The following is an 18781-nucleotide window of genomic DNA, read 5'->3' on the forward strand; positions in this document are numbered from 1 at the left end:
CTCCCTCCCCTGGGTATGAACACCTCTCACCTAGACCAGGTTACTTGGAGCCCTGTCCAGCCTGGACTTGAAGACTTCCAGGGGTGGTGCATCCACATCTTCTCTGGGCAACCTTTTCCAGTGCCTCACCACCCTCAAAGACTTTTCCTCATATCTAGTCTGAAACTAGTCTCTTTCAGTTTAAGGCCAATACCTTTGTAGACAGTTCCTCACCATTTTACTAGTAGGCTTCCTTCAGATATTGAGAGGCTGCAGTAAGGTTACTCTGGAGCCTTCTCTTCTCCAGGCTGAATAACCCAACTCTCCCAGCCTTTCCTCATAGTGGAGGTGCTCCATCCCTCTGATTATCTTGGTGACCCTCCTCTGGACCCAACCCATCAGGTCCATGTCCTTCCTGTGCTGGGACCCCAGAGCTGATGCAGCCCTGCAGGTGAGGTCTCAGAAGAGCAGAGGGGCAGAATCCCCTCCCCCCCATGCTGCCCACGGTGCTCTGGATGCAGCCCAGGACATGTTTGGCTCTCTGGGCTACAGGCATGTGTTGCCAGCTCATGTCCAGCCAAACATGGTAGCAATCCAGTTACAAAATGGAAACAGGAATGCCAGGAGTGCTCTAGCCTCTGCTTTCTTCCCAGTGTGCAGCTATAAAAACAATTTGTAGTAACAGCTAATGTTATTCTGTGCCTGTTGCTGAGACATGTTTTGTGCCAGTGAATGTTTGAGGACTGGAAGATGAAGTTGAAGAAATTCTTTCACTGTGATGGAAACCAGTCTTGTCATTGTTGTTGTCATCATGCTGCCTTGTGTCTTGTTTTTCCCTTGGGGATTTTATTAGAGGAAGTTTTCAGCAGCCTCTGATTCAGCTGCAGAACGAAAGGAGACCTCTGCAAAGGAGACCAAGAGCAAAGCTGTCAAGGTCTCAAGCTAGGAAATAAAGGGGAAGCCTGTATTGGTGTGGGGAGCTTGGCTTTGGAAGTCTGATGTGCTTTGCGTGCACTGCAATTTCCTAAGGAATGCAACAACACAGATCTGGTTTTGACTGTGCTACTAATTTACAAAGACCCTGATTAAAAGCTTCCTGAGAATTGCATAACTGTACTGTCTGTAGTGCTTTGGGACACTGATCTTTTATTTTTATTTCTTCTCTATAGTAGTTATGTAAGGATAAGTGTTTTTAGAAAGATCTCAGAAACTCAATAAAACAATGACTCTCTGCAAACATTAGGCAGAGCTTTCTTGCGGCATCTTTGAGGGTCTTGTGCTAGGGTTAAGTCAAATGTCCATCAAGTTCAACAGTTTAGTGAGACTGCCAAAAAGATAGTGAACTTGAAGAAATTTGACCCAGGTCCAAAAGTATTCTGATCAAAAAGTTTTAAAAGTCCTGTTGGTTTACTTGCCAGAACCTGAAGTAGCCTTGGGATCTGGCAGTTGCTCAGCAATAATGCGTCAGCAGTGGTGCTTCCTGCACTCCTGGCCAAGTCCAGATAAATGGAAAAGCTTGAATTTTGAAAAGTTTAAACAGTTCTTAAAATATTACTCTTCTTACCTTTGAATTTGAATAGCATGTGAATATATTTGAGAGAGACACTTCTGTCTCCTATTTCAGAAAGGGGGGTGGGGGGGGGGGGATTGTACGTGGTGTTATCTGGTCTGTGGGACATGCTTGATAGAGTTTATTTAAAATCTTCTGAAAAATGACAGGAATGACATTAAGAACAGGAAAATGATTTTCACTGTTTTTTCTACTCTGGCTTCTTAGTGGGTCAAAATCTGACTAAGTATGGGTAGCTTACCTCACCTAAGGATGCCCATGTTCATTTTATCTCAGTCAGCTGTGTAATCTGTGTCCTTTTTTCCTTCATAAACACTCATCTCATTATTTGGGTGCCGTGAATAATGTTACTTGTCTCTATTTACACGTTTGTTTTCCCACTGCGGACTATGCCCCACACCTGTTGCTTTCCTTTGAAAAACACATCTCTCCAACATGCATGGTTTATGATGCTAACTTGCAGGCATTCTTTAATTATAAAAGGATATGTGGTGATCTGTCAAGGGACAGTTGTCTCTAAATGGATTAAAAGAAGCTTACATGGTTTATATATGGGCTATGCCCTTCATATGCTGAAAATAGTTCAAGTTAGCTTGAACTGGCCACATAGTGTATTTAGTACTTATGCAGGTAACTGGTTATTTTCCTAAGCTCAGATAGTTAATTTTGCACTTCTGTGTATGTGGGATGTAAAGAATAGGGAAAAAATCCTCAGAGATGTAAGTGAACTAACAAGTGTTGTTAGATAAACTGCTCCCAAGCTTCAGCCCACAGGAAAGAATGAGACACTGATTAAATAAAACCTGTCCTCTGCCATGCAAGTTCTCAGCTGTTGAGAATCAAAATTTTAGTGCCCTGACTCATCAGCTCTTGCCACCTTCCTCTAGTAAACAGTAAAATGAGAATAAATTAATGATTGTCTCTTTGGAAAAGAAATGTCTTCCTGAAAGATAGCGTAATGAAAGCGTAACAGTATAAGAAAGATGGGGTGTTTGGTAATCCTGGGAAAAGCAGGCAGGTTTTCAAGTATGAAGTATTTTCTAAGAGGTCTGAAAAACTGCTAAATACAAATTGAGTAGCACCACTGTGAGTTAAACTAGATATGCATCTGTTGCACCACCTCATGTCAAAGTAAGCGGTAGCTGCAGAGTTGGGTGTCCAAGTACAAGCTGAGTCTCACAGCTACACTGTTTTAAGGGCTTTTTTCTACACAATTTTTTTGAATAATTACTGCCTTTGATAAATTCCAGGATATTGTCAGTAGAAAGTCATGTCTGTGGCACAAAACCCTATGAGGTAATAAAAACACATACTGTGCCTGTCAAATATTACTCACTTTGGCTATGAGGCAAGATGAAAGTAATGTTTGCAGCATTGTGACAGATCTCAACAGGCTTTGTGGCCATCAGATGTTTTCCATCAGTGATTAGCTGCCCACAAAAGCAACTTAATTCATATGCTGTAAGTGTGCTGTGACTGTTACCCCCTAAGTATTTTGAGCTGAGAAGGATGAAAGCTATTTTTTTTCAAAAACTAGATGGTGGGAAAGGAAAACTTTGTAATTGGTGAGATCAGTTGGAGATAGATGGGCTTATTAATTTTTCTCTTCTTTCATGGCTTTTGCAAACAGCAGAAAAATACCAGGACTTTTTTTTTTTATGCACCTTCACTAAATAATTGGTTCTTTGGCCAGTTTATTGACTGCCGGAATGAACTGTTGAAGGTCTCTGCTGATTTCTTGTTTGGCTTTTTCAGAATACAAAATAATTTCCAGCTGCAGCTCATAGTGTGGCAGTTCATCTTTGACTTCTCTTTCCCTTGAAGGCATGGTGAGACGTGTTGGACAGGTTAACTTGAGGTCCTGATACATGGTTGAAAGGAAAGGAAAATACAAAAAAACTGCCAAACTGAAGTGTTAGATATCTAGAACTATAGCAGACAGCTATGTTGAGACAGAAATAGCTTTTCTCAGCATGTTAGACCTGTAGTACATGCTGCTAAAATGACCTTAAATATATAACCATGTAAACAATACATGGAAATGATAAGGTGCAAGAAAAGCAAGGGTCTGTAGCAGAAAAGTTAACAGCTTCTGGCAAGTGCATGCTCATTAAATTGATACAGTAATAGTTCTGGCATGTGGTTTTTAGAGCTTCAGCTCTGCCATCCACACCCAGTGCTACCTGTGGTGGTTTTCCCTTTGGGGAGCCCCCCAAACATCTGCTACAATGAGGGCTGGTTCGGCTGTGTGCTGGTATTACGTTAGGTCATTGGTTGGAGACAGGAGTGACAGAACTCTCTGAGGATCTTGTGACAAAGAACTGGGTTTATTTTTCGGCGCTCCCTTTTATAAGGGGTTCAAAGTTCCTGTGCTTGGACAACTGATTGGTTGGGGTCTCTGCAGTGCCCAGCTTGCTGAGAAATGCTATGTCTGGATTTAGGATTTAATGGGATTGGCTGGGGGTCTTCTCTTTGGGTTCAAATCTCTTTTAGCATTGCTCACCTAGGGACTTTGATGCTGTTGAGTCAGGGACGGACAAAATGACTCCATGGTTCAGAAAGTGAAAAAGAGATAATTTATTAAGAGGTAGCATCCTTTTATAACCAGGACTGCTAAGGTGAAATCTGATTGATCTCAAAGTAAAAACCTTTCACACTATTGGTGAACTATGAATAGCACACTCTGAAGGCACATATCTATAAACAACATGGACAGAAAGAGAGATAATAATTGCTTTCATTCTCCCTCTCTAAGTTTCCCAGGCCTGAAGCCTGGGAGAATTCTTTTTGACTGAACTGAGAATCTCCATAGGACTTGTTTATTTATTTTCTATCATGAACTGGGCTTAGCCGAAATGGATGTCAGTTTAAGACCAATTTTATGTGTCCAGCTACAGAGTCCCTGTGGTGGAAAGGCCTCTGACAGCCTTTGTGGCACTTTGCCAGTCAGGTCCTGTGCTCGTGCACCTTGAGGATGAGTATTCATCCCTTGTTGCTGGGGTGTCATGGGAGGGAAGAGAGGTGTCTGAAAGGCTGAAAAAGAAAGAAAATTGACTGGTTTGCTGGTGGGTCCCACTGAGAAGTCAGACAAAAGCTTAATGATATTCCTGATTTTAATGGGAAATAACTGAACCCATAGCATGTCCTGTTAAAAAGAACACTAGTTTATCCTTTTAAAAATAGATTATCATCATCTTTCTTTATTGGTGACTACTGCCATATCCCTGGCTTTTCTGGATCAGTCGCAGACTTAGTAGTTTTCCTAACAGCCATGCAGTTGTGGTAGGCTCTCCACACGTCTGCATATTGTAGTTGGGATGATACACAGCTTGAAACGCCACAGATGGAAATTCAGAAGCTGAATTATTAGGTTGCTCATATTGTTCCTTGTATCACCTGAAGCCAGGAAGAAGCAGGAGGTGGTAGGTAGGGCAGTTGGGATTTTGCCAGATTTCTGGACAATACTTTCAGAGTCTGGGTGAGTGACACTGCTTCCCATGCTGCTGACCTAGTGAAGGACAGGGCTCTTCTTTGCTCTTGCTCCCTGACACCTCAGACACAGTTTTCATCCCATTTGGTTAACTACACTTCCACTGTCCTTCTCAGACTTCCTGGAAGTAAGAAATGGGTGAGCTGCTTTGTAGAAGAGAGGTGTTCTTAGTTCCCAGAAGAAGTAAAATATATCCTAACAGCTCTCTAAATTGCCAGATTCTTCATTTGAGAAAAAATGCTCATTCCCACACACATGCTTAAAAGGGAAAAAAATAAAAACCATATAAGGACATGTTGGAGATTGGGGAGCTGTTTGTAGTGAATTTCCAGTTAAAATAGATATGACTACACTTTTGAGTTTATTTAAACAAAGGAGGTAATTTAAAAGGAGGTAATTTAAACATTAGTCACCATGTTGTGGAAAGCACTGGCAAAAATAATTCAGTGCTTAGTTTTGAATTTTTTAAGTTATTACTCAGATTTGATGACAGACTGAAGTCAATGTGAAGCTGAGCCCTTTTTTTTTAAGAGTTTTGAAGGACTGACTAGATCTATGAGTTTAGACTGGTGCTTTTCTTTAAGATGTCTGTTTTTAAAAGGTAGCTTGCTATGTTAAACTTACTATCTAATAAGCACTGATGAAGAAAATCAGATTAAGGTGTAAATTAAAGTTTATTAGAAAACCAGATATAATTGTTTTATCTTGTCACTTGCACTTAGCTGTTATGTCAATACTATTACTTAGCAAGACAGCTTTAGGAGGGCTTAAAGAAAAGAAAAGTATAGCTATAGCAAGGCATAACTGATAAAAATTATCATGATTATTTAGACATGCTGAGTTACCATTTGTATCTGGTCTGCTTTATGACTTTTCTAAGACAACTGGCAGCAATCTGCCATACAGGATTGTAGGGCATCGGCCATGCTTGGTACTGGGGATGCTTCACCTGTCCAGGCTTTTACTGGGGGAGTCATGGACAGCTGTGTACAGATGTGCTCTCCTAGTCAGGGCTAGCCATAACATGGGACCTCCAGATTGCTAAACTTTCTGCCTTCCTGGAAGCAAAAAACATGTTTTTAAAAGCCTCTGACAGAAGGTAAGTGAGATAAATTCTGTGGTATTTTTTCCTTAGCTTTTTGTTTGGTTTTTGGTTTTGCTGTAATAGAATAAAATATTATCTGCCTGCACTTAAATTCTCTTTACAAATGTATTGGTAGGGTTGCCACAGACCACAGGAATGAGACTATGAGGAGTAGTTGTCTTTGGGAGGTCTTAAAAACAACTAAACTTTTGTGGGTAGGAATACCAAAGCAGAGGGCAGCTTTTTTCTTTCCTAAAATATCAGCACTGTTTATTTTAACACATAATGATGAAATCACAAACCTTATTTAAATTTAAGAGGAGAGACCTAAATTTGATTTGGCCTACTATCAAGCAGCCAGAAAAGCAAGAACATATTTTTTCTTTCTTTTACCTGACCTAGTGCTTCATTGTGCCCTGGTGTGCTGGGGGAGGCACACTTTGAGGATGTGACGTATTCTACAGTGTAAACCAAATGAACACACGTTCTAATAATTTATCCCCTTTCAAACTTACTAAAAGTGTAGCATCTGTTGAGAGTGACTCACAAACTAGCTCTGTTCTAGTGCCCAGCCACCCTCTGGGTGCAGCACTGACATTTCTGTTGTTTGATTGTAATTAACACTATTTGTCATCATTTGGTGTGTTCAACTAAATGTAGGCTAGCACAATAATCCAGAACGAAGGGAATGACTGATGAAATAAAATGTTGATAGCCATTTCTTAGCAACCACAATGACCAGAGTACAGATTTGACAACATTGCTGTTTCTTAAGGCAAAAAGGAAAGAAATCTCTTTTTTTGCAGTGACTGCAACAGATTCCAATTTTCACTGAGTTCTACTTAATGATGATTTTGCTGCTTCTGCTTTTCCATGTGTTGGGCTGTGAACAGGTTTGCCACCTAAAGGCCACAGATGCTTGCCCTGGCAAGATTGCTGAAGAGCTGATGTACCAAGTGATGTTGCCTGGGGCAGTGTATGCTTCTATAAAACTGTGAGAAGCACAGTTGTATGTTTTTGTATTAATGTATGCAAGGAAACCATTTCTGAAAGTGTAAGTTGCAACAAGAAGCAAGTTTAACAATTTTCCAGTTCTTCTATTGTTGTGAGCCAGAGCAAGATTGGTAAGAAATTAATTGTGTCTGTGGTGGAGAAGGGGCTCGTGCTTAAGGAAGAAAAGAAATATATTTGGATTGTTCCTTTTTCTGTGCTTTAAATTATGTCTACGTTTGTTTTTATTCAGATAACCCTTAGTGAAAGTCATGGCTTGTTATATATGTTAAATGCTTTCTGCTTGTCATCTTTGTTCCACAAGTTGGCTAATTTACAGAAAGCAAATTTATTTAGCTTTCTCCCCTATCAGTTGAAGTAAAATGAAGCTAACCAACAGAACTGCAGACTACAATGGCAAGACCATGAAAAATTCAGGTTTTCAAAAGGAAGATCTGACCAGTGCTTTTCAGGGATGTAGCATCTGCTGCCAAAACTTGTCTCCTGATGATTCACCAGCTAGGAAAAAGGAGTTAGTTTTGAAAATTGAAAGGGCAGGATGTGAGACAGGAAGGGAATCCTTCCTCTTTTCCATCCTTCTGTTAGAAAGGTTCAGTTCAGAACAACAAATAAAGTTCAGAGGAATTTTTCCATCATTGACTTCATTTGGTGGACTTGGCAATGTTAGGTTTATGGCTTGGTTCAGTCTTAAAGACCTTTTTCAACCTGGATGATTCTATTACTCACTGAAGGTGCTGCACCTTCTTGTTGTATTTTTTACAAGAGCTTGAACAATCCTTCTGGTTACAGAAATATGAAAACAGCAAACACAGCAGCTGTATTAGTACCAGAGTTTGTGTTCCCCTTGTTTATAGAAGGGCTCATATAACAACAAGCACAGTTACCTTCCTGTGACTTGCCCATTGAGGTTTTCATGTGCTTTTAAAGTTACAGGTACATTACAGTCCCTTGACTAAGGGGGTTTAAATGGATGGGGGATGATGGGGCTTTAAATGGAGTTCAGAAGAGAGCTCTTACATGTTCTTTGGATTCTAGGTTCAATGAAGATTTAGTGGTTAAGTGGCTGAGGGTTTGCTTCCATAATGTTGATTATTGAGGAAACAGTGTTGGCATTGATGATCAGTCCTTGGAAGTGGTGTATCAAATTGTACTCACTGCAGAAGCATGAAGAGCTGTAATTTTAGCTTTAATAATGTCTTTTTCCACTTACTGGTAACTATAGAAGGATTCTGTCAAAATGCTTGTGTCGTCTTTTTTTTTTTTTTTTTTTGAACTGGATGGAGTACTTGGAAAATGAATGCATAATAGGGGAATTTAAAGAATGAATAGTTTTTGCTGGGCCTACTGCTTACAGTCAAGAGTGGACTAATTCATTTTCCTAATAAGGCTGCTCTGGAAGTTGGAATGTTTTAAATTACATTAAATGTCATGAAAGTATTCATCAGAGAGGATTGTCTTGTGGTGTGTTTAGACAGCAAATTTGATCATGTTTGGTCAAAATGAGCTGTTTACACAAGCTAAATATAGCTGCTTTTTTTTTTTTTCCTCCAGTAAAAAAAAAATTACTGATGTAGAAGCTGTGCAAAAAAATCATGCACTTTCATTTTCAGTAACAGTTTGTCAGTAAGCAATGACTGCAGCTGCTGTTTTTGTTGTTTATAATAATTCTTATGAAGTTTGATACAGTAATCATTTGCCAAGGTCTTTTGTGTGAGTTGTTTATAATAAGCCTAAATACTGAGCTCTTATGTCTTTGCTTTGTTTGTATGTTATTGAAAGTATTGCATAAACTAATACGCTGAACTGCTAGTTTTAAATCATTCAGAAAATACCGTGCTTAAAGCCATCCTGCCTTTTCTAGTAAGTAGTAACAGGGCAAGTGTGTCATCTCATTCTGAAAACTTTTATCATCAGTTATTCATACATTCAATGGGACCAAACCTGCATGAAATCCTAATATGTTTAATTGCTAGGTGGCAAGTGAAGTGCTAACAGCTAAGGAATATGCATGATTCTGTAGTTTAATTACTTTTTGGCTGTGCAGTTCAGTGGTATCTAGGAAAATATTGTGGGAAATAGCCCTGAAGGAAGAATTTTCTTAAATGTGTGTGTTGGATGTGTTTTGCTTTCAACTTGAAGTGTGCATTTCCTTTTGTACTGTCTTGTCTAACCACCATGCATATTTCACATTATGATCCTGGTGGCTCAGTTTGCTGGGTGAGCATTTTCCTTTTACAATATGGGATAAATCACAGATTTTTTAGTCTGATTATGGTCTGAAGTCAACAAGGCCAAGTTAAACTGTTTTAAGTATGTCTGGGGCACACAAATTTATGTGTTTGGTTAAAGTATGTTTGTGGGGAAAATGTTATGTTGTCTGTCTGTTTGAAAGGAACATCATGAACACTTTGGTTATCAAGATTTTGTTTTTCCCCACCTTTGTTTTTTTCTTTTTGTATGATAGTTTTGAAGATGAATTTTGAAAAGTATATCTTCTGGTTGTCTGGTAATAGTGGCATAAAATCATTTTTGCTCAGCACTGTGTTGATGAGTATAGAGGCCGTGTAATCCATTGCAAACTCAAATTTTATTATTTTGTAAAACACAAAGGAAAATAAATATGTTCCTTTTATGTGACTTAAACAAAAGTCTAGCATTAGCAAAGAGAAGATTTTTTTCTCAAGTGTGAAATGTGGTAGTTGGCTTGAATGGTAATATCTTCCTAATTCTTCCTGTTGATCCAGCTTAATAGATAGATAAAACATTTCAAGTTACTGTATTAAAAATGAACAAGTGCACATAAGATAGAAATGGTCTTAAGAAAGAAATGTTTCCATATGTATTGGCATTATTTTCTCCCTTCTTGTTGCTTTTGTTGCTGCAAATTGACAACTCTGCAATTAGGAGAGATTAATGATGCACCCCAGTGCTGTGGAGGGCCAGAGGTCAGGCTTTCATAGGCTGCACACTCGGTGGGAAAGGGGAGGAGGGACCTGTTCCCCAGAGCAGACAAAACCCTCTCTGTTGAGAATTGCTGTTGATGTGGACATAATGTGTGTCAGCAGCCATGCACGAGTGGGAAAGGCCAAGTGCAGAACATCATCTTCTTGTGCTATGCATCTTTTCCTTGATTTTTTCCTTCTTTTTAATTTTTTTTTTCTCTCTCCTGTCAGCATGGCATCTGAATTATATGTATTTCCCTTTTTTGTAAGGTAGATACTGAACCTGCATCAGGATTCCTGTTGCTGGGGTCTGATGAGGCCTGAGGGCCAAATGTCTTTGAGGGAAGGAATAAACATTGTGGACAAAATAGTTAAGGGGAAAAAAAAAGAGGACAGAATGGAACATTAAAAAAAAGAGTTGTTAAAGGTAACAAGTGTGCCTAATTGATTTGTAGCTGTCCACGTTTTTCTGGTAAAAACTGAGAAGCTGGTTTATACAGTAGAAGGGGTTTTTAAATTGTAGCCTCTGTTAGCTGATTTCCAGTTAAATGAACCTTTTTGCCTCCCTAGCAAATTGTCTTTTGGAAATGTGAACCCAGCTGCAGGTTTCCAATACCTTATTCAGAAGATGTGTCAAAAATCCAATCTTCTATGATAACAAGATGAAAACACTCAAGTGTTTTCACTTGAGTGAAGACACCAGCAGCAATGTTTGCAAACAGAATGTTACTGTATCAGATTTTTTGCTGGGTTTTTAATATTTTTTTTTTAGTGTGTGTATTTTTACACATAAGTAAGTATATGCAAATCTGAAAAAAACCCTGATTGAATGTTTTTTACCTGTTACACGTTGCCATTTCAATTTAGATATAACAAAATCTGTCAATTCTTGATCTGCTTAATCCCTTTCATTGCCATACTTCCTTTCCTTCCCACCACCCCACAGTAGTCTCAATGTGCCCATTGTTTGGGAGAAATTTATTTTTGCCATCTACTATAGAATTGCAGTGACATTAACCTTATTTTTGAAAACCAAAGACTGTGTAAAAATTTTCTGTATTATTTAACTTGCCACGTTCTTTGGGAGGATTTGTGTTTTTCTAAAAGGAAGTGTTCTGTTTTAGGCCTGTATATGGAATATGCACTTTTTAAAATATAAATAGTGATAGATTGATAAATTGATGAGAGCTGCGGAATTATGTGACAGTTTCTTGTGAAAGAATGAAAAACAGAAAGCAGATTGGAGTTGAAGTCTCTGAAGTGATGATATAGAATTATGAATTTATGAATCTAATAGTACTTAATGCTAGATGCTAGACTTCCTAACATTATATCTGAAATTAATTCAGTCCAGTTTTACCTTTTCATTGTATTAACAACAGTGCTGTAGATTTAACTTGAATACTTCTTGTTATACTTTCTTGTTATAGAAGAAGGAAAATTAATTATTTTATGTATGTATGGGTGGATGTGGTGAGTAGAACAGTGAAATGCTTAAACATGAAAGAATTTGTTTTTTACATTTATGTTTGTTTTTCTTTTCCAGAGTGTCTTCTATACAAAAGCCTGATCATTTTCATGTGACAAAGGTATGTTCATCATCAGAACCGTGATATGTAGCATGTGGCACTAACTGTTACCCATCTGTCAAACCCTGTTGTGGATAAGCACTGGCATTCAGACTTTCAGTATAACATGCTTCTTTTCCATGTGTTATATTGAGACTATTGCAGCATTTGGATCTTTGATTACTTTTTTCTCCTCCTAAAAAAGAATAGAGAGGCCTGGAAATGATTATCAAAAAGAAAAACAAAAGGTGAATAAATGCTATTCTCCAACTCATGTAACCTTTTTTTTTAAGATATTGCTGTTGTTTTCCCTCTGTATCTAAGAGAGAAACAAACAGGTAGTTTTTTTTGGCATCGATTTTTAAAATTTTTTGTGGGGATTTGTTTATTTTAGTGGACACTGAAATCTTTCTTGGTATTTGAGAGAAGCTTATCCAAATACTACAATTTCAGTGAACAAGTCCCCTCACTGTCCTTAAAGCCCTGGAGAATTATTTGTTCTTGAGTTCTTCTAATTTTTTATTCTATACAACAGTTTCAAAATCCTCTTTCTGATAAAAATGGTGTTTGCAAACTTGAAAATACTATAAATAGCCTGTACTTGGTAAGCCTCTCCAGTGGACATAATTAATGTGTAGTATATTACTGTTCTGCTGACCATGACCTTTAAAGGCCACAGTATGGGGACGACAAAGTTAAAACATAGTTCCCAGCACAAAAACCCAAGGAAACAAGAAAAGCAGACTTCTTGAGTGTATTATCTGACATGGGTGTGTGGGGACTTTGGGGAGTATCAATGTGCTCTTGTGTTGCTCTTAAAGGTCGTAGCAGCAGATCAGTGTGTGAACACTTGCACATTCCATTTGTGTATGGGGAACGTGCATATCTCAAATTGGGTTTGAGACATGGAATGTGGATTTTTCTACAAGGCTCTGGTTTTTTCCACATGACTTACCCGCTGGGTTTTGCAACAGAGCGGTTTTTCAGTTTCTTGTGAGTTTGATTTGTGGAGTGTCTGTTTTGGATATGCCAAGAGGAGCTAGTGTTGTGGAATTTCATATTGATTATGCATGTTGGGATCATTCCCTCTCCTAAGATGCACGGCTCAGGTTGTTTTCCCATACACTTCATGGCTGCACTCTTGGTAAAGCTTGCTTCTGTGCTTCGTGCCAGGCGGGTCATCTGCCCCGAGAACAGCTAAAATCCCTGCTGAGGAATGTGCATGCGTTTGGCGTGGTTTTGTGTGTCTCTGTTTTGTTTTTCATCCCACATAGGCAGAACCTACCGAAGTAGTTAAGCCTGTGCCCATTGCCTCTGCTGTTGCACCCAAAGTCACTGCCACAGCCAGCGTGGCTTTCAATAAGACACCGAGGCCGTTTGGAGCTGTAACCTCCTCCAAGGTCACCTCCATCCCATCACCGTCCTCCGCCTTCACGCCGGCGCAGGCGTCGGCCACGTGTGCCGTGCCCGGAGTGCATGCTAACGCCAAGCCTAACGCTGAGCCCTGGCCAACTGTGCCGGGCGCTCCTAAACCTGCAGTTCCTGTCCCACGGCAGCACGGTGCCGCCCCGAGCGCCTCGGCCGCCGACGGCGCCCAGGACGCAGCCGAGGGGCCGCGACGAGGAGGCAGAGAGAACCAGGGGGAGAGTAAACAGCAAAATGGGTAGGTGGGATTTTGTTTTTGCTGTGAGGGTCTTTCCTCACAGGAAAAAAGCCGGGCTTGTTTGAGGGCCAAGGAAAACACAGCTTGGAGGAGTTGTTTGCTCTTCAGAAACCGATCTCTCAGAAATTATTTTAAAAGTGATGCTTCAAAGGGCCCCAGCTAGACTTTTGGATGGTTTTTCTCACGAGTGATACGTCAGTTTATAGAGTGTCATGGCTAAATTGAACAAGGACCGTGGAATGCTTTACATGATGTGTTCTATCACCACGTTCTGGACCTTACAACAAGCCTGGTATTAATTACAATGTCCGATCTCACTGTGTATTTTGACACCCAATACAGTGACTGAAAGCAGCAGGCACTTAAAAATGCAGAGCAGTCTGTCAAGAAGGGTCAGTGGGTGCTGTGATGGCCGGGAATGAGAGGCTCTGGAAGAACAACCATGACCCTGGCAGAACCAGTGCAAAAAGGTCCCAGAAGGGAGTCAAAGGGACAGACAGATGACTCACTAATTCTCTGCACAACACAGGAGAAGCTGTAAGATGTTTTCTAAGAAGCTGATGGGGTTAGGTGGGTTTTTTGCAGTGCGGTAATATAAATGCCTCAACTTTAAATTTAACCTTCACCTCAGACAAGCAATGCAGATTTTAAATGTGAGTAATTTCCTTATTCAAATAATTGTTTATGTTGAAGTGGGCATCAGAGACTGAACATTTAAGGGATTGTAGGAGACATAAAAGGCTTTATCTAGTGTAGCATCTAGACTAGTAAACAATAGATTAGGAAACTAAATTGAGCTCAGCAGTGGTCCTGGGAACTCAGACCTGCAGCAAGATTTTACTTGGGGATGCCTTGGGCTCTCCCAGAAATTCCTGGGCAGAGTTTGGAAGCTGTAGCACCTCAGGGACTAGTTCCCAGTGCCTGCTGTGCTTGAGGGAGAGGAGGAGCCTGGGCATGAGCAGTTCCATGGCAGTTGGCCTCTGTGACCCGCAGTTGAATTAAGTAATAAAAAGGGCAGGAGTGGAATTGTAGGTTTCCCTTCAATTTTAAAAATGTGAAACCTGGGCTTAAAAGCTAAAAGCTGTGGTTACTATTTCCCATCCCACAAAAGAAAAGAACAGGCCTTGTGCCTCTCTTCTCTGATATTCTCTCAGTATAGAAAGTATATTAAGAACCCTACAGAAAGGTAATGCCAACTAAAACGTCGACTAAATTGCAGTTTCAGTTGAGTTTCCTACTTCCTTAGGTACTTATTCCCTTTATGTTGTAGTATGAATATTTTCCATGTGTGGACTCATAATGCAGCCACGGTAACTTCCAGCCCTTTCTTAAACAGATGATGGCAGGACCCACTCTGCAAAAAGTGGGTTGAAATTGAGAGATCCCAAGGACTTGCTCACTGCTGGTGTAGTTGTTGAATACACTTGGCAAACCCTCTCTTATCTTTCCAGGAATACTGTTTTAGCAAATAACTGTGTAAGGAGTATTCAAAAGCAGCAATTAGTACTGAAAAAGAGGAACAATAGCAACAAAATTAAGTCTCCTGGAAGGAAGCGCTGCAGGCACAGAGTAAGCACTTTACAATCAAGATGAGATGACTGGGTGAGCACTGCTATGTGCCCTACCTTACTTAGAGGATGAATAATACCATCAAAGAGGATGAATAATCACAGCTGAGAGGTGAAGAAATCCCTGTCTCACTGTCTGCCTTGCAGATCTAGTTTAGAAAAGTTGGAAAACATTTCAGAGTTGTAAAAACCCACTTAATATTGCAGTCCTTCTTACAGTATTGTGTTTGGGCTGGCTAAGTGTCCTGCAGTCCTAAAGCACAGACCAAAAACAAGCGGACAAACCCACTAAGGTGGTTATATTGGTCTGCTGCTACACTACTTAATTTTACCTAGAAAAGTTAAATTTCTACAATGATGCTTGAATCTCTCCCAATTGAAAATGGTATCAATGACATCTGTAAAATATCACAAACATTGAAGATTGGAATAATTGATCAGTGTGAAATGAATTCCATTTTGTTTCTGTGGCTTGTATGATTCATTTTCTCAAAACATGCAAAAAACCAACTTATACGTTGTTCATACATGGCACTGCTTAGCAAATGCAGTGCTTTAGACATGCACCTTGTTATACTCACAATTTCCTCCCTTCCTCTTGGCTTCCCTCGAAAAACATTCAGGATATAAACTATTTGACTTCAGGATGGGAAAGGAAGTTTAATTTCCCTTGTTTAGTTCTGCCTTAGAAAGCAAGCAATTTGCCTTCACTAGCCTATGTGCATTTGCACTTTTATCGAGACCTTTTTGCCTGCTTTTGCATGAAGATGTGCCTGCTGCTTAAAACAGGTAAGTTGTCCCCAGTCTTCACTCAGTTAAAGTTCAGCTGGTCTAAAATTTTCTCTTATAGGTTCTCTTGGTGTTTGTAAGTTTGACTTACACGATATAGGGCTTTACCAGAGCTTGGATTTGGAAACTCCTGTACTGTTTTAAGAAGCAAAGAATTAATTAACACATCAAAATACTTTTTTTTTCCCTTGCAGATAGCAGCAGCGACAAAGTTAGTATCAACAGCACTGGACTTGAATTATGGTTATTTTTCCTATTGGAGTAACCAGCATGTATTCTGGTTTTGCAAAATTTCAGCTCTTACAGAGCTACATACTTAAATTTTGCAAAACAGCTTCAGCTTTTCTCAGTGTAATACATTATTTTATCTGCATTGGACATGATGTGACTTTGCTTTCCATTGTGCTACATTTTGCAGCTCATTTTTATTCTGCAAAACATTCGTGTGGTGTTTGTGTGTACTGATAAATTCTTGGTGCAACTGTGGTTCATTGGTGTTGGTAATACAGCTAGTAAATGGTGACATACAGTATAAAGATAAAATTGCTTTGAGAACTGTGGGATGAAGGGCTGGATTCTGAATTGATACAGGAAAAGAAAACTAACGTCCATATACTCTGATTTGTGCATATTAGGATGATAAATCATTGAGGTTTTATTGGCTTCTCTCTTCTCCCCTTGCTTCAAGGCTGAGTTAAGAGAGTGCCTGTCTCACTGAGGTTTCCTTTGTCTCTGGCACCACCTTGTTGCCTCAGTGAGTCATTACTAGTAGACTCTTAAGCCTTAAAAAGGAGACCACTAGGCCTGAGAAGTCAGCAGGATTTTTTTCTTTATACCACTTTGGTATATAACAAATGTGAAAGACTGCTTATTTCACTGGGGTACTCACTAGAATCCAGTAAACTGCACAGAAATCATTACGTTTTCATGTATTTCCACACCTTTAATTACTGCTTTAACTTTCACTTTTCATTTTTGCTATTAACTGTTTTAGATGCTGTACTCCATTTTTCTCTGTTCTCCATCCTGTAATTGCCATTGCCTTTGTTTCTATACCTCTTTCTCTGTTATCAACTTTGATATGTGATACATGCTCTTCACTAATATTGTGTGTCAATAAATTAAATATTTTGAAATAATTTTGTACCATACCATTCACATTCTTTCAAGTATTAAATATTTTTTTAAGCTTAAGTTTTTACTAATGCATTCTTTTTAATGGGCCTGATTCTTACTTGTTAACAGTTAACATCATTCCTCACTCATTTTCCACCTTTATTCCCCAGAAATACTTTGAACCATAAAAATACAGTGAGGAGGTAGTTTTAAAAATTAAAGTGACTTCTAAAGTTTTGTTGGGTTCTGATTTTTAGTAATTATTAGAAGTTTTATATCTTAGGAGCTAGTTTTTCACAGTTTTCCTCCTGTAAATTTTGTAAAAATAAATGTACACTTAGTGGGTCTTACAGATTAATGCTTTGGAACATCAAATATAGAATTTAGTAGTAGCTTTTTATGTAGTTTGAGTCTTCTTTTCCCTTTTCCCAAATTGCCCAGATTGACACATTCTTTACATCCCTTACTGGAATCAAAGCTTTTTCATCCTGTACTCTTGAAAGTCATGCTAGTGCAAGGATTGATAATAGTCTTGATAATAATTGATAATAATGAAAAGTCTGTAGGTTACTGTAGGGAAAGTTCCCAGGTGGAACAATCACCCCACTGCTTTTCTTTCAAAGAGAGTACCTCCTCATTATGCCTCAGAACGTGGCCATCTGTGCTTTCAGATGGCCTGGTTCTGATCTAGGCTTTGCCAAGTGCAAACCACCTGGGGTGTACTGGATGGTCCTTGCATGTGCACACATCTGTGCTGTGCCCCTCGGGAGCTAAAGGGAGAATTTGTCAAGGGGCACCTGATCTGCCCTAGGTAGACTACCCTGCTTTACCAAAACAAATTTCCCTCTCATCTATATAAGGAAATCACCATGAGTTTAATTAAAGTATGTGAGTTCTGTGCAGTGGTTTTAGTGGTAGAAGGAGAATATGGCTATTATTTGGATTTTAGTGCCCTTTATCACAAAACTAATTAGAATAATTAGCTACATTTCTGTTTCATTTCAGCTTTCTGACTTTTTCTTCTTTTCTTTTTTTTTCTTTTCCTGTTTATGCTGGGAAAACTTTCTCTTGCTGTCTTTCTCTGTCGCCTCCAAGGAAAAACCCACCCAAACGGTAAAAGTCTAAACATGTAGATGTCTTGATAGTACTGTCTTTTACTGTTTCAAGTGTTCCATCAGTGATAGAAGGAGAAATATTTCAGGGGGTTATTTCAGGGGTTAGAGTAATTATAAAAGGCGTGTTTGCTTCAGAAAACTACATCTGTGTTTAGCTGGGCCTCAACTGCTGCCCTTAAATGCTGTGACAAGTCACAGCTGCACCCGTGCCTTTGTGGCCAGAGCGAGGTGCTGTGCGAAGCCTCGCACTCACTGCTGTGTCTGTCCCTGGCGCAGCCCCCCACGGAAGCACATCGTGGACACCTACACGGAGTTCTACCACACGCCCACCCACAGCGACGCCAGCAAGAAGCGGCTGATCGAGGACACCGAGGACTGGCACCCCCGCACCGGCACCACCCAGTCCCGCTCCTTCCGCATCCTCGCCCAGATCACCGGCACGGATCACAGTGAGTTCCTCGCTGCACGTGGGGGAATGGGCAAGTCCCCTGCACAGACTGCGTTTTTAAAGCTGGGGCTCAGGGGAGAGAGACAAAGGGAAATATTACTCTAAAATATTTCCCCCTAAATTCTACTCTAAAATATATAATAAAGCAAAACCCTGCCATTACTGAGTAGTTCAGGATATATACATTGCTGGACATTATTCTGGATGGACCTGAATTAAAATATTCTTGATAAATCCTAAAATTTCCATTTCTACTCCCAAAGATATCAAAAGATTGATATTGTTGTTTCTTCCCCCCCTCCCCCCCATATCACTAAAATGACAACATTCCTGAGCAAATTTAATGCTTCTGAAAAATTAGGTGTTTTCTGGCACGTGGAAAGTCTTTGTCAGTCATACAAAAGTTTGTGATCTGCAATGGTGTAACCAATCAGAAAC

At 39.6% G+C, this 18781-nt stretch overlaps 1 protein-coding gene across 6 annotated transcripts in view; it reads left to right on the plus strand.

The window, feature by feature from the left end:
- PDLIM5 (PDZ and LIM domain 5) overlaps nucleotides 1–18781 on the plus strand; it is a 131609-nt gene that overhangs the window by 58557 nt on the left and 54271 nt on the right. For 4 of the 6 annotated variants that reach the window (XM_059844139.1, XM_059844133.1, XM_059844134.1 and 1 more), the window contains exons 4-6: nucleotides 11623–11665; nucleotides 12919–13307; nucleotides 18172–18344. In XM_059844139.1, the coding sequence (XP_059700122.1) occupies nucleotides 11623–11665; nucleotides 12919–13307; nucleotides 18172–18344 (605 nt within the window). Of the gene's footprint in view, nucleotides 1–11622; nucleotides 11666–12918; nucleotides 13308–15858; nucleotides 15876–17875; nucleotides 17894–18171; nucleotides 18345–18781 lie in introns of all 6 variants that reach the window. The other 2 variants (XM_059844138.1, XM_059844137.1) reach the window with 2 other exon arrangements.

This window comes from Haemorhous mexicanus, chromosome 4, assembly GCF_027477595.1.
Source record: "Haemorhous mexicanus isolate bHaeMex1 chromosome 4, bHaeMex1.pri, whole genome shotgun sequence".
NCBI classification, from domain to species: domain Eukaryota; kingdom Metazoa; phylum Chordata; class Aves; order Passeriformes; family Fringillidae; genus Haemorhous; species Haemorhous mexicanus.